Here is a 26,928-nt window from a genome sequence, read left to right on the forward strand (position 1 = left end):
AGCTTGAACAGCAGGGCCTGGACCAGGTAAGGTAAGCGTGGATATCAACGGTATCTGATATCATCTGAAGCCTCTCAGATGCCCACCATGGCCCTGGGTGGGGGCGCTGGCAGCAACATCATACTGCTCACCCCCCCCTCACCTGCCGAGTGACCCAGATGAGCCAAGAAACTAGGGGGTGTTCCACGTCCCACACCCAAACCGTCAGCGACTCCTGACCACAGTGCTAAGCGTCAACTCAACAAATGGTCTCTTCGCATCCCTCTGAGAGGATGAGATTTTGTCAGCAGTGAGCGCTCGCTCTGCCTCGTTCCGACATGGACAACTTAGGGAGCCTGTGCGGGGGCATCAGGTCAGTGAAAGTGGAAGACAGACACACGATGAGGTCAGATGACTCATACCCAGAGAAGCATTAAGTCTTAAATTCTCTTATAACAACTTCATTTTGGATGAAGGCAGGAGGCTTTTAAAACAGTGTTATTGAGTTATACTGACACATAATAAGCTGCCTGTGTGTATATAAAGTGCACAGCTTGATGTCTGACCTACATATACACCTGTGAAAACACCACCACAATCAGGACATACATCCATCACCCCCAAGTTTCCTCATAGCCATTTATAATACCCCCCAGCCCTATCCACTCCCCATCCATCCCTGTCTCCTGGCAACCACTGATCTTCTTTCTGCCACTACAGCTGGCATTTTCTACTATGTTATGTAAATAGAATCATATGGTACATACTTGGTTTTCTCTGGCTTCGTTCACTCGGCACAGTTCTGACATCCATTGTGTATTTGTGCCCACGTCAAAAACTCATCCCGTTTCATTGCTGAGTACTATTCCAGGATACGACAGACCATGATTTGTCCATCCATTGATGGACATTTGGTTTATTTACAGGTTGGGACAATCACAAATACAGTTGCTGTGAACATTCACGTACAAATTTTTGTACTTGGGAAAATGTCTAGGAATGGACTAGCTGGATCGTTTGGTAGGCATGTGTTTGATCATGGCCATTTTCATGGAGCTCCCATGCAGGTTTCAGAGGGTCCACACTGTGTGTATTTAACCTACAAGATAAGGTACACACTGGTCACACGGGAACAAATGATCCACACACTCACATGGAGGCCACATCAGGCTGCAGCCGCTCCATTCCAGTCCTCCCAGTGTACGGAGAGGGTTCCCAGCAGGGAAAGTCTCCCAGCATGACCTCTGATTTTGTAAAATGCTCTGAGCGGGGCTTCCCTGGTAGCGCAGTGGTTGAGAGTCCGCCTGCTGATGCAGGGGACACGGGTTCGTGCCCCGGTCCGGGAAGATCCCACATGCCGCAGAGCGGCTGGGCCCGTGAGCCATGGCTGCTGAGCCTGCACGTCCAGAGCCTGTGCTCCGCAACGGGAGAGGCCACAGTGGTGAGAGGCCCGCGTACCGCAAAAAAAAAAAAAAAAAAATGCTCTGCACACAAGCTCCTGACACTCCAGAAGTGGCCCCCAAGCGGGCCGTGTGATCTGCCTGCAGCAGATCTTCATATGATGGCAGCATCTTGTGGGTCTAGAGTAGAATAGTTATGATCAATACCGAGAGCTATGCATGAACGGCAGGAGGGGTTCTGCAAGGGTGGTCCCACCAGCATCACCTGGTGATGCGCATCTCCCCAGTCCAGACCTAAAGAGTTGAAACTCTGAGGGGGGGTCCAGCAATCTGGGCTTCCAGGCAATCTGATGCATGTTCTGGCTTAAACACAAATAGCCCAGAACATCGTTCAAGCCCTTTGACTCTCCTGGAATTAAATCCGTCAGAAGTCACACTACGCCGAGAGTGCAACTTCTTGATGGCCTCACTCCATCCACACAGCTCTGGAACCCACCCTCTTAGAACGCTGCCGCCCGCGTTAAGGTCTCCTCGAAGAACCAAGCTACCGACTGGAATGCAGACCTGCACAGTGGTGGTTACCACTTCTTTCCCAAAGCACCAGACTCAAAGCAAAACAAAAGTCCCAGGAACTCAATCACTGGAGCATTTAAATCCAACCGTCAAAACCACCCATTTCTCTACCTGGGGCTTTCACCCTAGCATATTATGACATAAATGAACCTAAGAAAAGAAAAAGACAAAGATTTTAGGTGATACACTCCAACACTCTTTACTGCTCTAGAACCCTCGCTCCAAATTTACACATCAGCAGAAAAATTCATTAAACTTGAATAGGAAGAATTGGAGAAAAAATATGGAATACTTTTTGTTTTAATCTTCAGCTGAAGCATGATTTCCGCTCAACATTATAATCAGAGGGAAGTGCTGGTCATTTCCTTGGTATTTTTGCAGGCTCAGTACTTAGCCCAGTCTTTGAAAACCCTCTCCAGCTTCTGGCCAAGCAGAACTTTGCCGCTCACTTTGAACTTGCCAGCAAGGAAAGCCTTCTGAGGGTTCATTTTGCCGAAAACCAGCTCCATAAAGACAGGCTCCGGGATTGTGAAGACCGTGTCCGCTGGGAGCCTGGCGGGTCCTGGATACATGTTCCCAGAGCCATTCTTCAGATCAATGGTCCACTTCAGAATGGTCTTCCCATCCTTGGTGATGTCCAGCTGAAAGATGGCATTGACTTTCTTTACCAGTTGGGCCCCCACTTCTTTGATGTGATGACTGATGTCCTCAAACACAGGGAAGCTCTGGAACTCTGACAGCACTACAGGGTGTGGCACAGTGAGTTCCTGAGCTGGACCCAATTCCTTGAGCTGGCTTGCCTGAGGCCCATCCCCTGCTCTGATCTTGAGTTGACGGTCGATTCTCTTCCACATCTTACTGTGCTGGTCCTCTTGACCTTGCCAACTGGTTTGTGAGCAGCTGTAGCCAGATTAATATCCACAAGTTCATATTGTGACATAAAAGGAGTGGCCAAGTGGGGAATGAGACTGGTTTGTGTGCCGCAGTCTTATTGGCCAAACAGATGCTAAAATGTGACATGGGGTGAGGGCTCAGACAGGTCATTGTGAGGCAGATCCACACCACCCCCCAAACCACAAGGTCCCACAAGCCCAGCCCAGAGAGGTCTGGACCCCATGTTGGGAATAAGAGAAACTGGCCCTAGAAGGTTCTTTGGTGACATGAGCTCTGTCTTTTCAACACTTTTTTTTTATTTAATAAATTTATTTTATTTATTTATTTATTATTTATTTATTTTTGGCTTCATTGGGTCTTCGTTGCTGCCCACGGGCTTCTACTCTTTGTTGCAGTGTGTGGGCTTCTCACTTCGGTGGCTTCTCTTGTTGCGGAGCATGGGCTCTAAGCGCATAGGCTTCAGTAGTTGTGGCACGCGAGCTCAGCAGTTGTGGCTCGCAGGCTCAGTAGTTGTGGTGCACGGGCTTAGTCGCTCTGTGGCATGTGGAATCTTCCTGGACCAGGGCTCAAACCCGTGTCCCCTGCATTGGCAGGCAGATTCATAACCACTGCACCACCAGGGAAGTGCTCACCTCTGTCTTTTCTCTCAACTGAGAGAGCAGTTATTCTGATTCCTTCAAAAGTAGATGATCCTTAAGGCACGCTTCGCCTACCCAGGGGTGGAGTGGGAAATGCTGTTAGAACAAAACAGCTGTTTGGAGGAGGAATCAGCACCAGGGCCTGCATCAGGAAGCTTCCAGAAGCACAGTGAAAAGGAAAAAAAAAGAAACAAATATCCCTAAGATCAGCAGAAGAAGCTGCTGGTCTCACATGATGACCGCACACACTAACAGCCCTCACTGAGCTGGCACTGTTCTAAGCACTGTACATGTATTAACACACTTAATCCTCCTTATAATCCTCTGAGGTGGGTACTAAGTTTAATCCTCCTTTTACAGATGAGGAAACGGAGGCAAGGAGAAATGAAGTGACTTTCCAAAGTCACACAACTAGTCAGTAGGGCACCCAGGTTTAAACAGAAGTAGAATGACTGCAGAACCCACTTTTTGTCTGCCTGATGTTTTCTAACGATTAGGTTGAGGAGTGTGGGCAGGAATACCACAGAAGTGATCTTGTGCCTTCTCAGTGCATCATGTAAGGGGGTACATGGTGCCAATGTGTCCCACCTCTGGTGATGCTGATGACGCTGACCTTGATCCCTTGGTTAAGGTGGTGTCCACTGGGTCTCTCTCTGCAGAGTTACTGCTTCTCCCTTTGTAATGAATAAGTATTTTGCAGGAAGATACTTTGAGACTTTGCACATATCCTGTTTCATATCATACTCCAGCCTACTTCTGCTTGCATCCATCTGTGGCCCATCAGCGTGATGTGTGCTAAATGGTCATTTTCTATGCCCATCACTCCCTTTATTTTTTTTTTAATGTATTTTTTGGGCTGCATTGGGTCTTCGTGGCTGCACGCGGGCTTTCTCTAGTTGCAGCGAGCAGGGGCTACTCTTTGTTGAGGTGCGCGGGCTTCTCACTGCGGTGGCTTCTCTTGCTGTGGAGCACGGGCTCTAGGCGCGTGGGCTTCAGTAGTTGTGGCAAGTGGGCTCAGTAGTTGTGGCTCGTGGGCTCTAGAGCGGCAGGCTCGGTAGTTTTGGTGCACGGGCTTAGTTGCTCCGCGGCATGAGGGATCTTCCCGGCCCAGGGATCGAACCCGTGTCCCCTGCACTGGCAGGCGGATTCTTAACCACTGCACCACCAGGGAAGTGCTGTTAGGGTTTTTAAAACTCAAACTGGTTCTCTCCGCTGCCCTCTCTCCCTCGCAAGCCTCACTCTGCCTGGCAGAAGGGGTGCTCCCTCTGTCAGTATACATAAACAAACAAAGACTCCACTTTAATGCTTAGCTTTGTGACCTGTAACAAAGAGAATATTTAACGTTGCAGGTGTCAAAACAGACTAGCTTGAGTTGATAACCTAGACAATAATAACTCATTTTTCCCAGAGGGTACAGAGTGAGAGGCTGTCAGAATCAAATAGTCAGTAGAAACTAGAAGTTTAGACCAAAGAGATTCTGTAAATAAGAAAGTTGAACACAAGCACTGAGACCAGCACCGCTCAAAGGAATTTTCTGAGATAATGAAAATGTTCAGGGTCTGGGTTGTTCAAAGCGGTAGCTGTTGAGACTCACATATGGCTAGTACGACTGAGGAGCTGAGTTAAGTTTACTTAGCTCTAATTAATTTAAATTTAGGTAGTCACATGCGATTACCCATCAGCATCCTGGGAGGCAACCCCAGCATCATCCTAACCGTTGTAAAGAAGTTACATGGTCATCTAGGGGATGCTGCTCCATCTTTAACCACTGAATTACACCAAACTCATATGAAAATCCCTTCCCAAAACCCCCAATAACTCACTTGAGACTGTTACCTATATGGAACAGAGACCAGCTCCCATTGGTGGGATCTGGTTCAGGTGGGCGCCCCATTTTTGGACAAGGCTAAAGGCCTAAAGACGCACATACGTACTTAAAATGGTCCAGTAACATTTATCTTTAAATAGGACACAAGCATGCGTAAGTGGGTGATTATTGGGTAACTTCTGAGTGAAGGTGTATAAGGTATGACTGCCTGTAAAGCCAACATATGTAACTCCTTCCGACAGCCCATTCAGCTGTCCCTGATGGATAAAAGGTGTCTTCGTTATCAATTGCTGTGATAACGCTGCAGAACTACCCCCAAACTCAATGGCTTAAAACGATAAGCATTTATTGAGCTCATGATTTAATGGACCAGCAATTTAGGATGGGCTCAGAGCTGTAGAGGAAGCATCAACTTTCTCTGAGACTACCTAAATAATCGTGAACAGAATGTTGGTGGAAATATGGGCGGTAAAGGCCATTCTAATGAGGTCTCAGACAGAAATGAGGAACACATTATTGGAAACCAGAGGAAGGACCATCCTTGTTATAAAATGGCAAAGAACTTGGCTGAACTGTGGCCATGTTCTAGTGTTCTATGGAAGGTAGAACTTGCCAGTAATGAAATTGGATATTTAGCTGACGTGATCTCTAAGCACAGTGTGGAAGGTGAGGCTTGGCTCCTCCTGACTGACTGTAGCAAAATGTGAGAAGGCAGGAACGACTTCAAGACAGAATTGATAAGCAAAAAGGAAGCAGAGCTTAAAGATTTGGCTAAGAAAAGCAAGGGAAGGGTGATCCTAAAGGCAATTCAGAGACCAAGGCTGCCTCCTTGGTTTCAAAAAGGGGGTGAATGCCTTGTTTTCAACAGGCCAGATGGCATCTGCCCAAAGTAGTGGGGGTGGGATCATCTAGCACAGCCCTGGGGGTGAGATCCCTGCCTCTGAGAGCTATGGAGACAGCACCTCTGCCCCAGCGGATCTGGGACTATTACCCAGTCAACCTGAAGGGCAGAGCATGGAGCCAAAGAGAGCATTGTACTACAGACTTAAGATCCCATAGTTTGCCTTGCCAGGTTTGGGATTTGCTTGGGACCCATACCCCCTTCCTTCTTCCCCCTATTTCTCACTTTTGCAATGAAAGTGTCTATCCTATGCCGGTTCCATTGTTGTGTTTTGGAAACACATAACTTGTTTGGCTTGACAGGTTCACAGCTGGTGAGGGATTCTGCCTCAGGATGAACCATATCTTGAGCATCACTCATATCTGATTTAGATGATATTTAGATATAATTTCGACTTTAGACTTTAGAGTTGATGCTGGAACAAGTTAAGATTTGGAGGGGTCGGGGAATGGAAGGAATGTATTTTACATGCAAAAAGAACATGAATTTCGGGGGATCAGGGGCAGAATGTTATGGGTTAAATGTTTGTACAACCCCCAAATTCACATGCTAAAACCCTAACCTCACCATGTGATGGTCCTAGGAAGTGGGAGGTAATTAGGATTGGATGAGGTCATGAGGGTGGGGCCCTCATGAGTGTGATTAGTGCCCTGAGTCACAGGAGACCTTGCTTCCCCTCTCTGCTCTCTAACATGAGGATACAATGAGACGTCCACAGCCTGCAACATGTAATGGGGCCCTCCCAAGAGGCTGGCACCCTGATCTGGGATTTCAGCCTCCAGAACTGTAAGAAGTAAATTTCTGTTGTTTATAAGCTATCCAGTCCATGGTATTTTTATTATAGCAGCCCAAGCTAAGACAGGTGTAGACAGAGGAAAGGGCAAAGATCAATAATGATATTAATAAACTACACCCACAGGAAGACAGTGCCAAGCCCTGGAAGCCTTTCTTTCTGGAAAAAATGTCACTGAACTACACCAAACTCATGCACAAATATATTTTTAAAGTCCCAGTAACTTAGACTTTTAAATATATAGAACAGAGATCACCCCTTTCTTACACTCCCAAAAGGCATCACTGGCCAATGTAAGGGCTTCTTATTTTAAGACACAGCTAAAGGCCCAAAGACAGGCAAATACTTAAAATAAAACAGTTATACTTATCTTTCCATATGCCATATGTATGTCCAAGTGGTAACTTTTTTTTTAATTAGATAAAATGTGTAAGTTATGCCTGCCCATAAATTAATAAAACTGATTTGAACAAACAAAAACACAAAGTTTCTACGAAAAGCAGTGCATTTTTCCAATGATGTTGACATTATTCAGAACATTTTTCAGAATACCTCTTTTATAAACACTGTCAGAAACAAAAGGCGTGTTCTTTTACTGTCCTACACCATCTAGAATGCTTTCAGCTACAAGCACCAAAAACAGCCACAACTCAACGGGCTTCAACAGTAAAGGGAATTATCTCCCATTAAAGAAGTCCTAAGGCAGGGCTAGAGGGACGGACCACCAGGCAGGCTCAGGACCGGGGTTTCCCAGGACACAGGACCTTCAGTGCTAAATCCGGCAAGTCCCAGGCAAGCGGGAGGCGTTGGCTACTCCAGGGTTGGTTCCTTGAGCAGCTCAATGAGTCTTCAAGGACCCAGGGTCCTTCCTTCCATCATCCTGCTGCACGTTCTTCTAAGGCCAGTGACCCTTGTGGCGGCAACACTTTGGGGCTACATTCAGTAGAACAACAAAGAGAGCCATTTTCTCCTACACTTCTCTCTTTACCAGAAGGGCATATTCTCCCCACGTCCTTTGGCGACTTTGCCCCCATCTCACTGGCTAGGACGGTGTTCCTTACACTTACCAGGATCAGCTTAGGTCTGTGGCTAGAAAATGTCACCTGCCAGATCAGTAAACCAAGGATGTCGTGGCCATCAAGCCCTCAGCCACTACAGCCAACTCTGACGGTGCACCCTGAAGGGATTCAGGATGGAGAGAAGGAGGATAACCACCCTAGAGAGCTGAGGTGCATATCAAAGGAATGATCTCAGGATCTGCCCATACAAAGGAAAGCAACTAAATTCCTTAACTTGAGGTGTCAGGCTTTCTTTAATGAACAGTAACCTTTTGATGTTCCACTACCTGGTTTTATTGGGGTTTTTTGTTGTTGTTGCAAAACTCCTATATATGCTGGCTGCTCCCTCACCTCTTCAGAACAGTCCCCAGAGCCATCTGAGAGGCTATCTTCCAGGCTTAAGTCCTCAGTTTTGTCCACCAGATAAAACATAATCCTCGCTTTTAGGTTGTGCATTTTTTTTCAGTGGACAGGTTCACCAAGTCACCTTTGAGGCAGGACTCAATCAGCTTTCCCTAACCTCCTGGTTGCGTGGAGGAGCGTGGAACCCAATCGGCGTATTGGGAAGGAAAAGGGAGAACCAAGAGTGAACACTGCGCATCCTCTGAGGAGGGTGTCTCCACTCAGGAGACCACCGAGGGGCAGGGGTAAGAATGGCACAGATCACGGACCTGTTAGAGGGATGTGACCTTCCCCACGTTGGGTAGGGAGCTGGCTACACTGGTGCCGAGTCTGAGGGCAGCGCGGCGGCAGCCCGTCCCAGACACTGGGGAAGTGGTCAGCGGCAGAGGAAGCCCTTGCCCACCAGGCAAGCCAGCCGGACCCGGGATTCTCCCTCGAGCTCAACGGCACCCGACCCGCGCCCACCTTTTTCCAGTAGAAAGACACACATGTTGCATCACTTTTGTCTCCCAAGGCTCCCACGAGGTCAGTGCCCACGCTAACCCCAGAAGTCTGCAGGGAGGGGAATTCTGGGAAATGTAGTTCCAGCTGCGCTAATTTGTCCAAGAGCAAAGCCGGAACCGTGCAGTGTGCTTTGATTTTTAGAAACAGCCTAGTTAAAATCTCAAGCTAAGTCTAAGGGATAAAGTGGTCCAATAAGCTGAGCACTGGCATTTAGTTATTGTGGAGGAAATGCCGCTTTATTCTTATTTTCTTTCCTTTTTCCCCACTCACTGTTATGGACTGTGGTCACCCCACCAGAGCAGAGGAAAGTAAAAAGACAACTTCCACTAATGCACAGCTTGGACTGGATGTGAGACCTGTGAAGGATAAACTGCTGACGACCCCCTGGAAAAAAGTCAGATGCAATTAATCGTAAGAGCTGGGTCAGCCCCTAAGTTTTCCTGAACTCAGTAAGTCAAAAACACTGGGCCTATGGAACAAATCTTCGTAAATTCTCTCGGCAGTTTTGAAAGATTTATCAATGCTAAACTGGGAGGGGGGGGTGAAAACCAAAGAACAAGATCTCTGACAGACAAGCATGAGTGATGCCTGTTTTGGAAGGATGTTTTGTACAAGTCTTTAACAGTGGTTACCACAACTGTATACACGTAACAGAAGCCCAAATGTAAAGAGAGTCTGCAAAGATCTTGTAATTATTCATTTAAAAATGAGGACCTGATTGGGACATCCCTGGTGGTCCAATGGTTAGGAATCCGCCTTCCAATGCAAGAGACATGGGTTTGATCCCTTGTCAGGGAAATAAGATCCCACATGCCATGGGGCAACTAAGCCTGCACGCTGCAACTACTGAGCACATACACTCTGGAGTCCACACCACCACTAGAGAGAAGCCTGTGCAACGCAACGAAGATCCCACATGCCACAACTAAGACATGACACAGCCAAAAACTAAAAGAAATAAATATTTTTTAAAAATAAATGAGGACCTGGGACTTCCCTGGTGGTCCAGTGGGTAAGACTCCACACTTCCAATGCAGGGGGCCAGATTCGATCCCTGGTCAGGGAACTAGATCCCACATGCATGCTGCAACTAAGAGTTCACGTGCTGCAACTAAGAGTCCACATGCTGCAACTAAGAAGTCCACATGCAGCAGCTAAAAAGTCCATATGCTGCAACTAACAGTCCTCAGGCCACAACTAAAGATCCCACACATGGCAAGGAATATCTCACGTGCTCAACTAAGACCCGGAGCAGCCTAAATAAATATTTTTTTTAAAAAAATGAGGATCTTTACTGATAGACACAACAGGAATGAATATAAAAGATGTTATGCCAGTACCTCCCATCAGGAAGCTTGCACAAACCCCTTAGATAGCCTCATCCACCAGAGGGCAGACAGCAGAAGCAAGAAGAACTACAATCCTGCAGCCTGTGGAACAAAAACCACATTCACAGAAAGATAGACAAAATGAAAAGGCAGAGGACTATGTACCAGATGAAGGAACAAGATAAACCCCCAGAAAAACAACTAAATGGAGATAGGCAACCTTCCAGAAAAAGAATTCAGAATACTGACAGTGAGGATGACCTAGGATCTCGGGAAAAAGAATTGAGGCAAAGATTGAGAAGATGCAAGAAATGTCTAACAAAGACCTAGAAGAATTAAAGAACAAACACCTAGGAGAATTAAAGAACCAACAAACATAGATGAACAATACAATAACTGAAATGAAAAATACACTACAAGGAATCAATAGCAGAATAACTGAGGCAGAAGAACGGATAAGTGACCTGGAAGACAGAATGGTGGAATTCACTGCCGTGGAACAGAATAAAGAAAAAAGAATGAAAAGAAATGAAGACAGCCTAAGAGACCTCTGGGACAACATTAAACGCACCAACATTTGCATTATAGGGGTCCCAGAAGGAGAAGAGAGAGAGAAAGGACCCGAGAAAATATTTGAAGAGATTATAGTCGAAAACTTCCCTAGCATGGGAAAGGAACTAGCCACCCAAGTTCAGGAAGTGCAGGGAGTCTCAGGCAGGATAAACCCAAAAAGAAACACGCCAAGACACATAGTAATCAAATTGACAAAAATTAAAGACAAAGAAAAATTATTAAAAGCAACAAGGGAAAAATGAAAAATAACATACAAGGGAACTCCAGTAAGGCTAACAACTGATTTCTCAGCAGAAACTCTACAAGCCAGAAGGGATTGGCCCAATATACCTAAAATGATAAAAGGGAGGAATCTACAACCAAGTTTACTCTACCTGGCAAGGATCTCATTCAAATTCGATGGAGAAATCAAAAGCTTTACAGACAAGCAAAAGCTAAGAGAATTCAGCACCACCAAACCAGCTCTACAACAAATGCTAAAGGAACTTCTCTAAGTGGGAAACACAAGAGAAGAAAAGGACCTACAAAAACAAACCCAAAACAATTAAGAAAATGGTCACAGGAACATACATATCAATAATTACCTTAAATGTGAATGGATCATATGCTCCAACCAAAAGACACAGGCTCACTGAATGGATACAAAAACAAGACCCATATATATGCTGTCTACAAGAGACCCACTTCAGACCTAGGGACACATACAGACTGAAAGTGAGGGGTTGGAAAAAGATATTCCATGCAAATGGAAATCAAAAGGAAGCTGGAATAGCAATACTCATATAGATAAAATAGACTTTAAAATAAAGAATGTTACAAGAGACAAGGAAGGACTCTATATAATGATCAAGGGATCAATCCAAGAAGATATAACAATTATAAATGTATACGGGGCTTCCCTGGTGGTGCAGTGGTTAAGAATCTGCCTGCCAATGCAGGGGACACGGGTTCGAGCCCTGGTCCGGGAACATCCCACATGCTGCAGAGCAACTAAGCCCATGTGCCACAACTACTGAAGCCTGTGAGCCACAACTACTGAACCCATGAGCCACAACTACTGAAGCCCACATGCGTAGAGCCCGTGCTCTGCAACAAGAGAAGCCGCCACAATGAGAAGCCTGTGCACCGCAAAAAAGAGTAGCCCCTGCTCGCCGCAACTAGAGAAAGCCTGCACACAGCAACAAAGATGCAACACAGCCCGAAATTAATTAATTAATTGATTAATTGATTAATTAAAATATGTATATATATATGCACCCAACACAGGGGCACCCCAATACATAAGGCAAGTGCTAACAGCTATAAAAGAGGAAATCGACAGTAACACAATAATACTGGGGGACTTTAACACCTCACTTACACTAATGGACAGATCATCCAGACAGGAAATTAATAAGGAAACACAAGCTTTAAATGACACAATAGACCAGATAGATTTAATTGATGTTTATAGGACATTCCATCCGAAAACAGCAGATTACACTTTCTTCTCAAGTGTACATGGAACATTCTCTAGGATAGATCACATCTTGGGTCACAAATCAAGCCTCAGTAAATTTAAGAAAACTGAAATCATATCAAGCTTCTTTTCTGACCACATGCTATGAGATTAGAAATAAATTATATGGAAAAACACACAAAACACAAACACATGGAGGCTAAACAATATGTTACTAAATAACCAAGAGATCACTGAAGAAATCAAAGAGGAAATCAAAAAATACCTAGAAACAAATGACAATGAAAATACGACGATCCAAAATCTATGGGTTGCAGCAAAAGCAGTTCTAAGAGGGAAGTTTATAGTAATACAATCCTACCTCAAGAAACAAGAAAAATTTCAAATAAACAATCTAACCTTACACCTAAAGGAACTAGAGAAAGAAGAACAAACAAAACCCAAAGTTAGCAGAAGGAAAGAAATCATAAAGATCAGAGCAGAAATAAATGAAACAGAAACAAAGAAAACAATAGCAAAGATCAATAAAACTAAAAGCTGGTTCTTTGAGAAGATAAACAAAATTGATAAACCTTTAGCCAAACTCATCAAGAAAAAGAGAGAGAGGACTCAAATCAATAAAATTAGAAATGAAAAAGGAGAAGTTACAATGGACACCGTAGAAATACAAAGCATCCTAAGAGACTACTACAAGCAACTCTATGCCAATAAAATGGAAAACCTGGAAGAAATGGACAAATTCTTAGAAAGGTATAAGCTTCCAAGACTGAACCAGGAAGAAACAGAAAATATAAACAAACCAATCACAAGTAATGAAATTGAAACTGTGATTAAAAATCTTCCAACAAACAAAAGTCCAGGACCAGATGGCTTCACAGGTGAATTCTATCAAACATTCAGAAAAAAGCTAACACCCATCCTTCTCAAACTCTTCCCAAAAATTGCAGAGGAAGGAACACTCCCAAACTCATTCTACGAGGTCACCATCACCCTGATACTAAAACCAGACACAGATACTACAAAAAAAGAAAATTACGGGCCAATATCATTGATGAATATAGATGCAAAAATCCTCAAAAAAAAAGTTATGCCAAAAGGCTACATAGTATATATAATTCCATTTATATGAAGTTCTAAAACTGGCAAAACTAATCTATAATGGAAAAAAAATCAAAATAGTCTTTCCTCTGAGGCGTGAGGATGAGATTAACTAGAAAGGGGCATGAAGAGCCTTTCAGGGATGACAGGTATATACATCTGTCAAAATTCTCTATGGAGTAAAGTGTACTGATACCTGCAACTTGTTTTGAAATGCATTAAAAAATAAGATGGACTGATGGATGGATAGATAGACATGTAACAAAACAAATACAGCAAAATGTTAATTGTAGGATCTAGGTGGTGGGTATATGAGTGTTCATGATTCAGCCCAGTATTGAATTGTAGATAGATGCTAACATACTGACCAGTGAAGAAATGGGAAAAAAAACTGTTAGAAAAGGATTCATAAAAGTTACAGTCAATTAAAAAGAAGATATCCACAGGCAGACCAGACATTCAGAACACACAGTGTGGTTCATGCTATTCCTTTTTAAATATATGAAATACAATCACCCTGTTGAATTCAGTTCCTCTCACAGTTAGTAGGTGCTCGTTATGTGATGAGTCCAAGCTGAACACTGGCACATTTTGTCCACAGCACACGAAGAATCTCTCTCTACCTATTCTCCATTCATCAGCCCCGTATCAGTCAGCTCTAACATAATGTGCTGCATAACAAACACCACAGAGCTCAGAGGCCTACAGCAATAAGCAATTATTTCTTGCTTACATGGTTGCAGAGAGGCTAGGGATTGGCCAATGTAGGTGGGGTGCTCCACTGGGCTAGGCTGCAGGCCCTGAGTGTCTCTCACTCTTCTTGACCAGCAGGCTCCTGGGGGCAGGTTCTTCTCATGAGGAAGACCACAACACAAGAAGGCAAGACCTCCTGCACAAGTACACGCCAAGACTTTCCTCACATTTCTGCTAAAATTCCATTAGCCAAAGCAGGTAACACAACCAATCCAAATAATCACAGGCCCCCCCATTCACCCAGATCTGGAAATGGAGGATTCACCTCCAGCTCTTTATTTATCACTGCAAGGGATTCTGGGGCTGCTTCGGTGCCAGTGTCTCTGTCTGCTTCAGTGGCCTCTCCACGTCTTCCACTGTGAAGGAAAAACAAATCTCGAGTGTGTAACTACACCAGTTCAAGTGAACTGTTCTATTTTGCCTCCAGCTTCCCTCAAAGTAGAACCCCAAGGGGACAATTACAAACATTGGGCCAAGAGAAGGAATACAGGGCACTTGTTTTTCTGCTGTAGGAGAAGTCAATTAGAGTTTCCAATTTCCACTGTTAAATGTCACCCTTTTACAATATCCTGGAGGAGAGCTGGCAGTCCTGTCGTTAGGGAGAAAGAACTCTTTCAAGGAAAGGCTTATTGTCTAAAGAGACACAGACGGGTCCAGAGATTAAAGGACCCTCTCAGGCTGTCTGAATTTCCCAGGGCTCTCGGTTTCTATTTTGAGCTGAACATTTGGCTACCCTGTAGCCTCCAGTGAGCCTTTTTAGCCTCCCTGCACCACTTTTGTACTGTTTGCAAAAAGAGATCATAAACCTTGCTGCCAGGTAATGCATATAAAGTGCCCCGAGGAGCTCGGAGGGGAGGTAGGCTTCTCGAAGGGAAAGCTGTCAGCATGTTCTCTCCTGATGTCCGGATATTTTCAGTGTCTGGTACCCCTCATTAGAGCATCTGGTCCTTCCTCTGAGAAGTCAGACGAAAGCCAGAATAAATGGAGCAGAGAGGCTTCCTTCTCTCACCTCTGCTGCAAAGGGGATGCATCAAATAGAGTGATGAACAATCACTCTTCTTCACTTGCTAACACTCTGTGCCCTGTTTTCAAATTAAGGAGCATGTTGTTGGCATGCCTGAAAGGTTAAACGCTCCCACTTCGTTGCTGCAGCCACTCATTGGTGCTTTATCACAATTTCTGTGCGGGGAACTTCCTGTCCTCAAAACCCTTCCTCCAAAGAGCTGGGTGAGACTTTGAGAGCATCTCACATTTCTAACGTTAGATTATAAATCACTCTTCTGCTTGCAGGGTGGTGTTGCCCCTAAAAAGACCCCATCTGTTAATTGTCTGCAACTTATTCTGAAAGGCACCAAAAAATAGGAAGGGTTGGTGCATTTTTAATTTTTAAAAAATTATTTAAAAAAAATTTTTCCCCTTTTCAATTATAGGGGGATTCATTTTCTCCCTCTCTTGGTATTTAACCCTTATTTATAGAACAGGAACTTTGGACTTTTCCAAAGTATTAGGAGGCAAGGAGGTGGCAGCTGGAACTCTCATAATGCCACCAGCAGCAGCGCCGAACGGTTCCACTCTGGAAAAGAGGTTTCAGTATCTAAAATGGTTAGGTATTTTTGTTGGATATATCTGTACAAGTGGAATTGCTGGGCCCCAGATGATATTTCTAGGGATACAGCAACCAGAAATACCTGCATTTTGTTTTCAAAAAAGACACATATTACAATGTGTTGCCAAATCCGGCAACCACCCATACGCTCATCAACAGAAGAATGGATAAATAAATTACAGGGTATCCACAAAGTAGGATACTAAACAGCAATGGGAATTAACAATCTACACCTATACACAACATAGTGAAACTCACAATCATAATTTTGAACAAAAGAAGCCAGACATCCCCCCTGCCAAAAAGGAGTTCATACAGCTTCCAGAGGGCTGGTAATTTTCTAATTCTTGATCTGGGCGTTTTACATGAGTGTCTTTCATTTGGGAAAATGTACTGAGCCATACATTTATGATGTGTGCTCTTCTCTACAGGTATATTATGCTTCAATGAGAGGTTTTAAATATTTATGCACACAGAAAAATTGCCCGAAAATCAGAACAGAAAGTATTGGAGGAAAGTGTCCACCTAATCTTCCACTCTCCCTCCCCACTCCTACCTGTGGGAAAAGCAGGGCCACGGCTGACTGGCGGTGAGGAGGGAGCAGGAACCAGAGCTACACAGATCCTGGGTGGCCCATTTTCCCCAGGATCCCAAGCGCCGCTCTGATCCCTCTGTCTTGACTGCCGTGACTTGAAACGTGAGAGGCAACAATTCTTTTGCCTGGCCAAACCAGTGGACCTGCTCTGCAGACCCAGGTACCACTGCTCATGGGCAACCCAAGTCCAGAAGGGAAGAAGCAGGAAGCCCTGTCTGGCTGTCGCCCAAACCACATTCTCTGGTCCAGGGCTGCCAGCAACAGAGGTGCTACTTTGACCTCCAATTCCCATTGCTTGCATCAGTTTCTCAACTGATTCCAAAGATGGAAGGGGAAGACGCATGATTTATTGTCACCCCCTAAACTCAACAACATTTTTCTCAGTAGTTAAGAAATGAAGACAAGAATTAATGTATTGTTCTTCTTTTATGGAGCATTAAGACCAGAGGCTGTGAGTTCCTAATGGATCCGAGGAGACGATGCCTACCCCTTTGGAACAAAACCAAGTGGGTAATTAGAAAAGAAGAATGAGATTATCTAATCTCCTTCCTGTAATATTTCCCTGTATTAACAAGAAACTGCTTCTCTGGGTGACTCCTGAAATGGAGATTTAGAGGTTTCGAATGTAGTGTCAGAGGTTATCCCATTGCTGAGTTAGATGTCCCAGGCACCAACTGCCATAGATGGAGGAAGCGGGGTCACAGTAGTTTTCAGCTCCTGCCATCAAGAAGTGAAGTCCGTCTCTCCATCCCTGCAGTCTGGGTCTGGCCAAGTGACTTGCTTTAGACAGTGGGATGTAGCGACTGTAAGACAAACAGGAGCTTGAAAAGTGCTGCACGATTGGGCATGCCCTCTTGTTACTAGAACCATTCCACCACCATGTGAGGAAGCCTGGGCTAGCCTGCCCGAGGATAGGAGACTGCATGGATTGAGGCCCCAGCCATGGTGGCCAAGGCCCCAGAAATACACATGAGATGCCTAGACCACCCAGCCCCAGCTGAGCAGCCCATGTGAGAAGAGCCGCCTAGACAACCCACAGAACCATGAGAAATGAACAATGTGTGTTACCACTCCACACCTACTGGAATAGCCAAAATCCATAACACTGACAACACCGAGTGCTAGCAAGGATGTGGAGAAACAGAGAGGCACTCTCATTCATCGCTGGTGAGAACGGGAAATGATACAGCTACTTTGGAAGACAGTTTGCTAGTTTCTCACAAAACTAAACATACTCTTACCGTACGATCCAGCTATTGTTGGTAATTACTCAAATGAGCCGAAAACTACGTCCACACAAAAACCTGCACTTGGATATTTATAGCAGCTTTATTCATGATTGCCACAACTTGTAGCAACCAAGATGTCCTTCAGTAGGTTAAAAAACAGACTGTGGTACATCCAAACAATGGAATATTACTCAGCACTAAAAAGAAATGATCTGTCAAGCCATGGAAAGACATGGAGGAATCTTAAATGCATATTACTAAGTGAAAGAAGCCAATCTGAAAAGGCCACACACTTTATAGTTCCAGCTACATGACATCCTAGAAAAGGCAAAATAATGGAGACAGTGAAAAAGATCAGTAGTTGTCAGGGCTCGGGCGTAGTGGGGACTGAACAGCTGGAGCATGGAGGATTTTAGGGCAGTGAAACTGTTGTGTGTGATACTATAATAGTGGATACATGTCATCAATTTGTCAGAACCCATTGGACGTACAACACCAAGAGTGAACCCTAATGTAAACTGTAGACTTTGGGTGACAATGATGTCTCAATGCAGGTTCACTGATTTTAACAAATGTACCATCTTGGTGGGGAGTATTGATGCTGGGGGAGACTATGCAGGTGTTGGAGCAGGAGTATATGGGAACTCTCTGCACTTTCTACTCAATTTTGCTATGAACCCAAAACTGCTCTAAAAAATAAAGTCAATTAGGGCTTCCCTGGTGGTGCAGTGGTTGAGAGTCCGCCTGCCGATGCAGGGGACACGGGTTCGTGCCCCGGTCCGGGAAGATCCCACATGCCACGAAGTGGCTGGGCCTGTGGGCCATGGCTGCTGAGCCTGTGCGTCCGGAGCCTGTGCTCCGCAACGGGAGAGGCCACAACAGTGAGAGGCCCACGTACCACAAAAACATAAAAAATAAAGTCAATTAAAAATAACATGTGTTATTCTAAGCCACTAAGTTTTGAGGTGGCTTGTTACACAGCAAAAGCTAACTGATACTCTGGGTCAAACACTGAGTGGGGAGGAGAATCAAGGGGAATCAAATTCTGTCACCTCAGAATCACAAACACAAATGATGCGAAAACACAGGAATAAACAGCCATCGTGGAATTCAGGAGTGAGTATAGCTGTGCCTGTAGTTGGGCAAGTTAGTTAAAACCAGATGACAGGCTGGGTCTGACATTTTACAAGAAGGACACACTTTACAGGCCCCATTGTGTGCTGTTTTAGTCTTTTCCTTACTGTTAGGGGAACGGACTCCCTCCACTGAGGCCTGACAGTAAAATTCCTTTTTCTGGAAGCCTCAAAGGTGAAGCACAAGATAATGAATGCAATTCCTATGTCTACTTTTAAAGAGGCAGAGTATGGGCTGCTCGGACCTGAGCGGTTCAGCGCGTGCCTGTCCTCCAGTCACCGGATCCCAAAGGGTCTGGTTGTCAGCACCAAGGAGGGAAGAAAAGGTAACAGGAAATATTGACATGATGGACTACCCGGAAGTAATTTATTTGATCCTTTGGAATGAGTGACCTCACCACCCCTCTGCCTCCTTCATCACCCACCTTGCCTTCTATTTCCCCCGTCCCTGCCACACACACGCACACCAGCAAACACAACACTGCACTGGGTCCTAGTCCCTTTGTAAAAGACCCTGACACCAATAACCAAGGATTTCTCTGGGCATCAGGGATCATGTACTGAGAATCTTGCCTTGGATGGTGATACAAGAAAATTCCCTGTGGATGAAAAGCTGAAGCCGGGCAGCTGAGGTCAGACGCCAGCCCCAGCAGCTGGGAACCCTCATCCAGTTCTGCAACAGACTCTGGGAGTCAGGGGGGACACCGGGGGGCAGTGTGGAGGGAAGGAGCACAGCTCATTAACAGACGGAGCTGGCGATGGTTTCAAATTAGCACCGTCTCCTGAACTGATAAGAATTCCACCAAGGCCGTTAATTAGCTGCTAACCATATGCCTCTCTTCTCTGAATGTGCTTCCTGACTCAACATGAAAATGACGACTGAATTCCAGACTGGTCGTGGGCTTGAACTTTCATACCTGAGCTGCTTTATTCATAGTCTCCTCCCACATTCATAGGACAATCCGGGATGGGAAGAAAACTGTCCTGGACAGTGATGAGACAGCCCTTCTTCTTCAAGGAGAAGACAGGAACAATTAGGGAAGCTATGTCCACAGATTTGGAGATGTTTTCTAGTTTAAATCAAACAATACCTTGAAGACTTCCCTAAATTCTTCATCTGTGACCATATAGGTCAAAAAATGAGGAGCTGGGGAGGGATGAATTGGGAGGTTGGGAGTGACATGTACACACTACTATATATAAAATAGATAACTAATAAGCACCTACTGTATAGCACAGGGAACGCTACTCAATACTCTGTAATGGTCTATATGGGAAAAGAATCTTAAAAAGAGTGGATGTATGTATATGTATAAATGATTCACTTTGCTGTACATCTGAAACTAACACAACAGTGTAAGTCAACTATACCCCAATAAAAATTTTTTTAAAAAAATGAGCTGGACACAAAAGACCTAAGAAACATGCTTTTTAAAAAAAAACTGCATTTCAAGCTTTATAAAAATGTGTGTGTGTTTGTGTTAATGTCTTATCCCCATCCAAAGTCACATTATGATATTGGATCATTTTTTAAAATTATATTCCTTCTTTTACCAACGTCAATAAAGTGCTGACAAAACCAGATGTCGGCAAGAAGACAGAGCAGTTGGAATTCTCATACACTGCTGATGGGCACAAAATGATACAGGGTTTTTTGCTTTCTTTTGCTTTCAGTGGGGGACAAAGAGTCTGCTGTTCAACATTTACACTACAGCACTGGGGGAGCTAGTGAGAGTTTATATCGGGCAGGGTTCTTAGTTGCAGACAACAGAATCCACTCAGCCTGCCCCATGTGCATCTATTTGGGTGGGCTCCTCCAACCTCCAGATGAGAAAATGCTACGTTTAAGTTTCTGTCACTTTCTACCAGGTGCAGGAAACTGCTCCCCCATTTGCAAGTATGGCAGTTTTAAAACATGACCCTAAAATTATTTGATGCTCCCTTCGGGGAGAGAGTGGGGACTGTTTTCCCTTCCTATGCATCTGGGTGGGCTTATGACTGCTTGGAGCAATAGACAGTGTCAGAAATAATGCTGTGTGACTTCCAAGCCTGGATCAAAACAGGCATGCGGCTTCACCTTGTGCACTGGACACCAGAACTTGGAGCCTGAGCTGGTCCATAAGAAGGTCAACATGTGGAAGTCGCCATGTTATGAGGAAGCCCAACCACGTGGGGAAGCAGAGGGGGAGTGTCAGCTCTCTCAGTCTTCAAGTCTTCCCGCTTCAGGCACTAGACATGAGAGCAAAGGAGCCTTGGGATGATTCCAGCCCCCAAGTGTGGAGTCACCCCTGCCCCAGCACTGAAGTCTTCTCAGGGAAGGCCTTAGAAATCAAGGAGCAGAGGCAAGTTATCCCTGGCATGCCCTGCCTAACTTCCTGACCCACTGAATCTGTTAAGCATAATAAGATGGTTGTCTTAAGCGGCTAAGTTCTCCGGTAATTTGTAAATAGCAATAGTAACTGGAACGGCAAGCAAGCCCATGTACAGCAGGGCGGTTACGCTGAAGCTGCTTGCACCGCAGGCAGAGTCCTTGGGAGCCGCTCGGGGGAAGGCATCGTGGCCCCTTTTTTGAAACATCTGAACCGTGGCAGGGGCTGGACCTGGGTCTCAGCAAAAGAAGGAATGTGGCAGTCCTGCTCTGGCACATAAGACCAGTGGGGTGTATACCCAAAGTAACAGTCAGCACAGCCATGTGCACATCACCAGGTGAGACCACCTGGAGTGCTGAGCTCTGAGCCAAAGACTCTTGTGGGCGGGGGGCCATGGGAGAAGATCCTGTCTGGTTCTGTTTTTCAAGGGCTCTTTTGCTCTGACCCAATAAACATAAAATTGGGAAATCTCTAGAGAAGAGACTCCTTTGTACTTTGGAGAGAGTTTGAACATTCTGGGCTTCCCTGGGGGTGAAAAATGCTACAAAAAGTCCGTTTCTCTTTTCATTATAGATAGTACTCGTGGTTTCAAAGTCTGTTAAAATTGACAACTAAAACATGGTTTGGGCATTTGCGATTAGATGGAAAAAAGTCAGTTTATTCATGCGAAATCAAGTAAAGTTAGGCAGTAATGGTGCAGACAGATGAGGCCCCAAGCTACTGTGCACAATTCCTCAGACGGTAGACTTGCAGCAAGAGAGATTCCAGAGGCTACCTCCTCTGGGTAGTTGCTCCAGCACCCAATTTTGCCCTGACACAGCTCGTTCAAACTGGATCTTCATTCTTAGGTAGCTCGAACCATAATTAGTCATTGATCCTAATGCATCGGTGGGGTTCAGGGCACCAGCGGGCTCCAGCAGCACTTCCGCCTTTCTCCCCACAGGCCTGCAGGAGGCAAGGGCCTCTGGCTGCCTCAATGCCCTGTGGTTGCTCTCCTAACCCTCCCTCACCTCTGTTAGAAGTCCTTTCATTAAAGTCTCTTGAAGCAGCTAAGATGGACTCTGTTTCCTCACTAATGCTGTAGGTGAACATAATCTTCGGTCAGTGCAGAGTTTAGGAAGCCAGGTGGTCTTTCTGACAAGATTCTCCATGAGCTTCCCCATCACTGACTCACCTGGTTTTTCAAGAGCAAATTCCCTGTGGATTGGACCACTCATCACTTAGGTATTGTGTTCAGCTGCAAGTAAGGGGGAGAAAGCAATGGCTTAATAAAAAAGAATGAAATAATGCCATTTGCAGCAACACGGATGGACCTAGAAATGATCATACTAAGCAAAGTAAGTCAGAAAGAGAAAGACAAATACCATATGATGTCACTTATATGTGGAATCTAAAAAAAAAAAATGATACAGGTGCACTTATCTACACAACAGAAACAGACTCACATAGAGAACGGACTTGTGGTTGCTGAGGGTGGGGGAGGGATGCATTGGGAGTTTGGGATTAGCAGATGCAAACAATTATATATGGATGGATAAACAACAAGGTCCTACTGTACAGCACAGGGAACTATATTCAATATCCTGTGATAAACCATAATGGAAAAGAGTATGAAAAAGTATATATACATAAACTGAATCATTTTGCTGCACAGTAGAAATTAATACAACATTATAAATCAACTATACTTCAATAAAGTTTTTTCAAAAAAGCAATGGCTCAGATAAAGGCTTGGCAAACTTCCTCTCCAAGGGCCAGATAAGATAGTAAATATTTTAGGCTGCAGGCCACACAGTCTCCGTCACAAATACTCATCTCTGCCACTGCGGAGTGGAAGCAGCCACAGACAACACACAAACAAATGAATCTGGCTGTGTTCCAATAAAACTTTATTTACAAAACACAGGCAGCCAGGCCATGGGTTAGAGTTTAGATCAGTGGTTTGTTTCTCTCATGTGATAAGAAGGTCGGAGGTGTGCGGTTGTGGTGACAGTTCAGCAAGGTGTTCGCTGATTCTGCATCATCTGAAGGCTCCACTGGGCAGGAAGATCCGTTTCCAAGGTGGTTCATTCACGAGTGGCAGGTTGGTGCTATAGCTGGTTCCTTTCCTTGTGGGGACCAAGCATGGGCACTGCAAGTTTGAGTGTCCTCATACCATGATGCTTGGCTTCCCCAAGAAAACAAGGTTGAAGTGCAATGCTTTTCTGACTTACCCCTGAAGTCCTACATCATTAGTTTTGCTTTGTTCTACTGATCACACAGGTCAGTGAAAGAAGGACTACACAAGGGCCTGAATACCAGGAGGTGACAGTCTTCAGGGTCCATCATAGAGGCTACGTACCACACCACCCGGGAAGGCTGCATGGCTACAGTACACATCTCACACCTGGACAGCAAGCAAAGGAGAGGCAGGAAGAGACCCAGCATCTCTGGGGAGGAGGACCTGCTGTGTGTCAGCTACCTCCGAGACACTTTTCTAACCACCACTGTCATCCCCACGGCATCTCTAATGAAAGCTGGAAAAACCCAGAACTGAGGAAGGCTCCTCTAGCATATGGAGTTGACCAAGGTTAAGGGCTCTTTGAAGAACCAAGACTAAAGTGAAGTAACAGCTTTGGGAGGTATCTTTGGACAGAGATTGGCCTCGGGTCCCTACTGTGAACCAGGCTGACCCTGGATGGCCCAGTTCCTCGCACTCTCCACTTTGATGTTCAGAACCGCCTTGACTTCACTTCTGGGGCAGCTGCCTGTGCGACCGGTAGTTCTCAATCCCACTGCGAGAGCTTCTAAGCATTCTCGGTCCCTCATCTCAACCCAGACTCACTGAGTCAGCATCTCTGGGGGCAGGACTCAGGTGTTTCAGTCCTTTCACTCTGATGCGGGGTCCAGCTTGAGAGCCGCTAGCACAAACACAAGATCCCTTTCAGTGAGGCGGAGACAGAACCAGATGTTCGGCAGCTACATCATACTTGCAACTCATCTGTAGCTTGTGGTTTGCTAAACCCCAAGTTCATTGCTGCAGAAACTCCTCTTCACCTAGATCCTGCCTGGCCTGTATTTTGCAAGTTTTATTTCACTCAAATAAACTTGTTTAACTGTATCGCATTGAAAGTGGGCTCTAGGTTCTGGCAACACTCAAGGCTCTCCTTTCAGGTACAAATTTGCCTTTTTTTTTTTTTTTTTTTTTTGCGTTACGCGGGCCTCTCACTGTTGTGGCCTCTCGCGTTGCGGAGCACAGGCTCTGGACGCGCAGGCTCAGCGGCCATGTCTCAGGGGTGCAGCCGCTCCGCGGCATGTGGGATCTTCCCAGAGCGGGGCACGAACCCGTGTCCCCTCCATCGGCAGGCGGACTCTCAACCACTGCGCCACCAGGGAAGCCCCAAATTTGCCTTCTTGATGAACTTGACTTCATCTCCTTTGTTGGCAAATGTCCTGTCTGGAGCACAGCATGTAGCACTCCCCCAGCAAATTTCTGCTGAGAACTTACCTGCCACAAACCTCCTGGCAGCTCTCCTATCCTGTGTGATTTCTCAAACATTAGTAACAACTTCCCTAGGGTCGTAAGAGCACCTGCCTTTCTTGCACAGCCTGTGATGGCATCTTCGGCCCCACCTTCTACCCTTTACATCTTCCTAATCTACCTACGTTGTTCTAGAAGACCAGTCATTGTTCTTCTGGACAGGACATGGAACAGGAACCTAGTGATTTTGCCTCTTCTGGAGCCAGATGGCCTCATTCAAATACTAGTTCCTGTCCTGAGTAGCCGTGTGTCCTTGGACAAGTGACATAATGGCTCTGTGCCTCAGTGTCCTACCTGTAAAACGGGGGTTCTACTAGTATTTTCCCCAGAGGGTTACTGTAAGTTTTAAATGTGTGAGCACATGAGATCTGCTTAGAGCAGTGCTGGTACCTAAACAGCACTATGGAACTATCACCCATCATCACCATCATCATTACCACCACCACCGTTAATGTCATTGCTACGATTACTATCACAATGATTTCTCCAAGCAGTAGAGCTACTTCTTTCTCACATCTTTTTTTCAGGGTCGGGGGATGGACTGAATATATTTTTAATTTCTCTTATTCTACTTGCCTTAAATTTAAGTTACTCTTCCTTCTTTAGTTTCCTAAGATGAAAGCTTAGGTTATTGATTTTAGTTCCTTCTTCTGTTCTAATATATACGCATTTATGCTATAAATTTCCCTCTAAGCACTGCTTTTGCTTCCTCCTACAAATTTTAATAAGCTGTATGTTCATTTTCATTTACTTCAAAAGATTTTTAAATTTCTGTCAAGACTTCTTCCTTGACCCACGAATTATTTAGAAGTATGTTGTTTAATCTTCAAATATTTGGGGAGTTTCTACATTTTTTTGTTGTTATTATTGATTCCTAGTTTAATTCACTGTGGTCTGAGAACTTTGTACAATTGCTGGTCTTTTAGATTTAAGATGTGTTTCATGACCCAGAATGTGATCTGTCTTGATGAATGTCCTATGCGAGCGTGAGAAGAATGTGGATTCTGCTGGTGGTGGATGGAGTATTCTGTGAACGCCAATTAGGTGAAGTTGATTGATAGTGCTGTTCAGGGCAACTCCATCCTCATTGATTTTCTGCTGGCCTGAGCTGTCAGTTTCTGACAGGGGGATGCTGAAGTCTCCATCTCTAATGGTGGTCTGTCTATTTCTGATTTTAGATCTATCAATTTCTGCCTCACATATTTTCACCATCTGGTGTCAGGCACATACATTGTAATGTCTTCTTGGGGAAATGACCCACTTACCACTAAGTAGCACCCTTCTTCACCCATAATAACTTTCCTCATTCTGAAGAAATTAACACAGCCACTCCAGCTTTCTTCTGGTTAGTGTTAGCATGGTGTATCTTATTCCATCCCTTTACTTTTAACCTATCAGAATCTTTATATTTAAAATGGGCTTCTTACAGAAAACATGTAGTAGTTTCTCTAGAGTTTAAAATATACATTTGAAACTAATCTAGGTCCACCTTCAATTAACACTACACCACTTCACATGTAGTGCAGGTACCTTATAACAGGATTCCCAAATCCCCCCTCCCATGCCTGGTGACATTGTCATTCATGTCACTTATCCATATGCTGTAATCACCAAATGCATTGTTACTATTATTACTTTAAACCATTAACCTTTGAGATCTCTTAGAGACCGGGACAGAGTCTTTAGATTTGCTTCCAACACCAGCAGTCCAGTTTTAGAGAGGGAAGTGAGACGTAAGCTCCCTCAAATACAAGGCTACTCCCAACCCTCTAGAAAGCAGGACTTCAATTAAATATCTAAAGGCCATCACGTATCACAGAACTCGGATGTCAGCTACTCAGGCCCCCGCATCTTACAGATGAGGAAACTACGGCCCACAGCGGGGAAGTGATCTGCTCCTGGGCTAGTCTGGAGGAAAAAGAAGCTACAGAAAGGCAGCCTGATCCTAGACTGAATCCCGAGTGAAAGTGTAGCAATAAAGGACATTACCGGGTGTCATACTGTGGTTTATAATAAGAAGTATATATTTGGTCTTTAGCACAGAGCTCCTAAAACCGCTGGAATTTCTTAAGTGATAAGAGCAACAAAGGTCTCTTTATTATGTTAGTGAGGTGACTTTTGGACCTCACTTAAGGATCTTGGGGAGGGGAGAAGGGCTGGAGGTTGAACCAATCGCCAGTGGCCAGTGATTTAATCAACTGCGCCTCAGTAATGAAGCCTCCATAAACCCCAAAAGGACAGGGTCTGGAGAGCCTCAGGGAGGTTTGGGGAGAGTGGCGAGCTCGGAGAGAGCAC

The 26,928-nt window shown here is 45.0% G+C and overlaps 1 protein-coding gene across 1 annotated transcript; it reads right to left on the reverse strand.

The window, feature by feature from the left end:
* Window positions 1-879: 879 nt before the first annotated feature.
* On the reverse strand, window positions 880-11,379 carry SCP2D1 (SCP2 sterol binding domain containing 1). Its single transcript, XM_049699134.1, has one exon. It carries the CDS (start codon window positions 2,804-2,806, stop codon window positions 2,336-2,338), a length of 471 nt encoding a protein of 156 aa, XP_049555091.1. The 5' UTR covers window positions 2,807-11,379; the 3' UTR covers window positions 880-2,335.
* Window positions 11,380-26,928: the final 15,549 nt, after the last annotated feature.

The sequence above is a fragment of the Orcinus orca genome, chromosome 16 (genome assembly GCF_937001465.1).
Source record: "Orcinus orca chromosome 16, mOrcOrc1.1, whole genome shotgun sequence".
NCBI classification, from domain to species: domain Eukaryota; kingdom Metazoa; phylum Chordata; class Mammalia; order Artiodactyla; family Delphinidae; genus Orcinus; species Orcinus orca.

Bases quoted from the DNA above. Each gene is read 5' to 3' on its own strand.
- SCP2D1 (XM_049699134.1), bottom strand. From the start codon at position 2,806: ATGTGGAAGAGAATCGACCGTCAACTCAAGATCAGAGCAGGGGATGGG.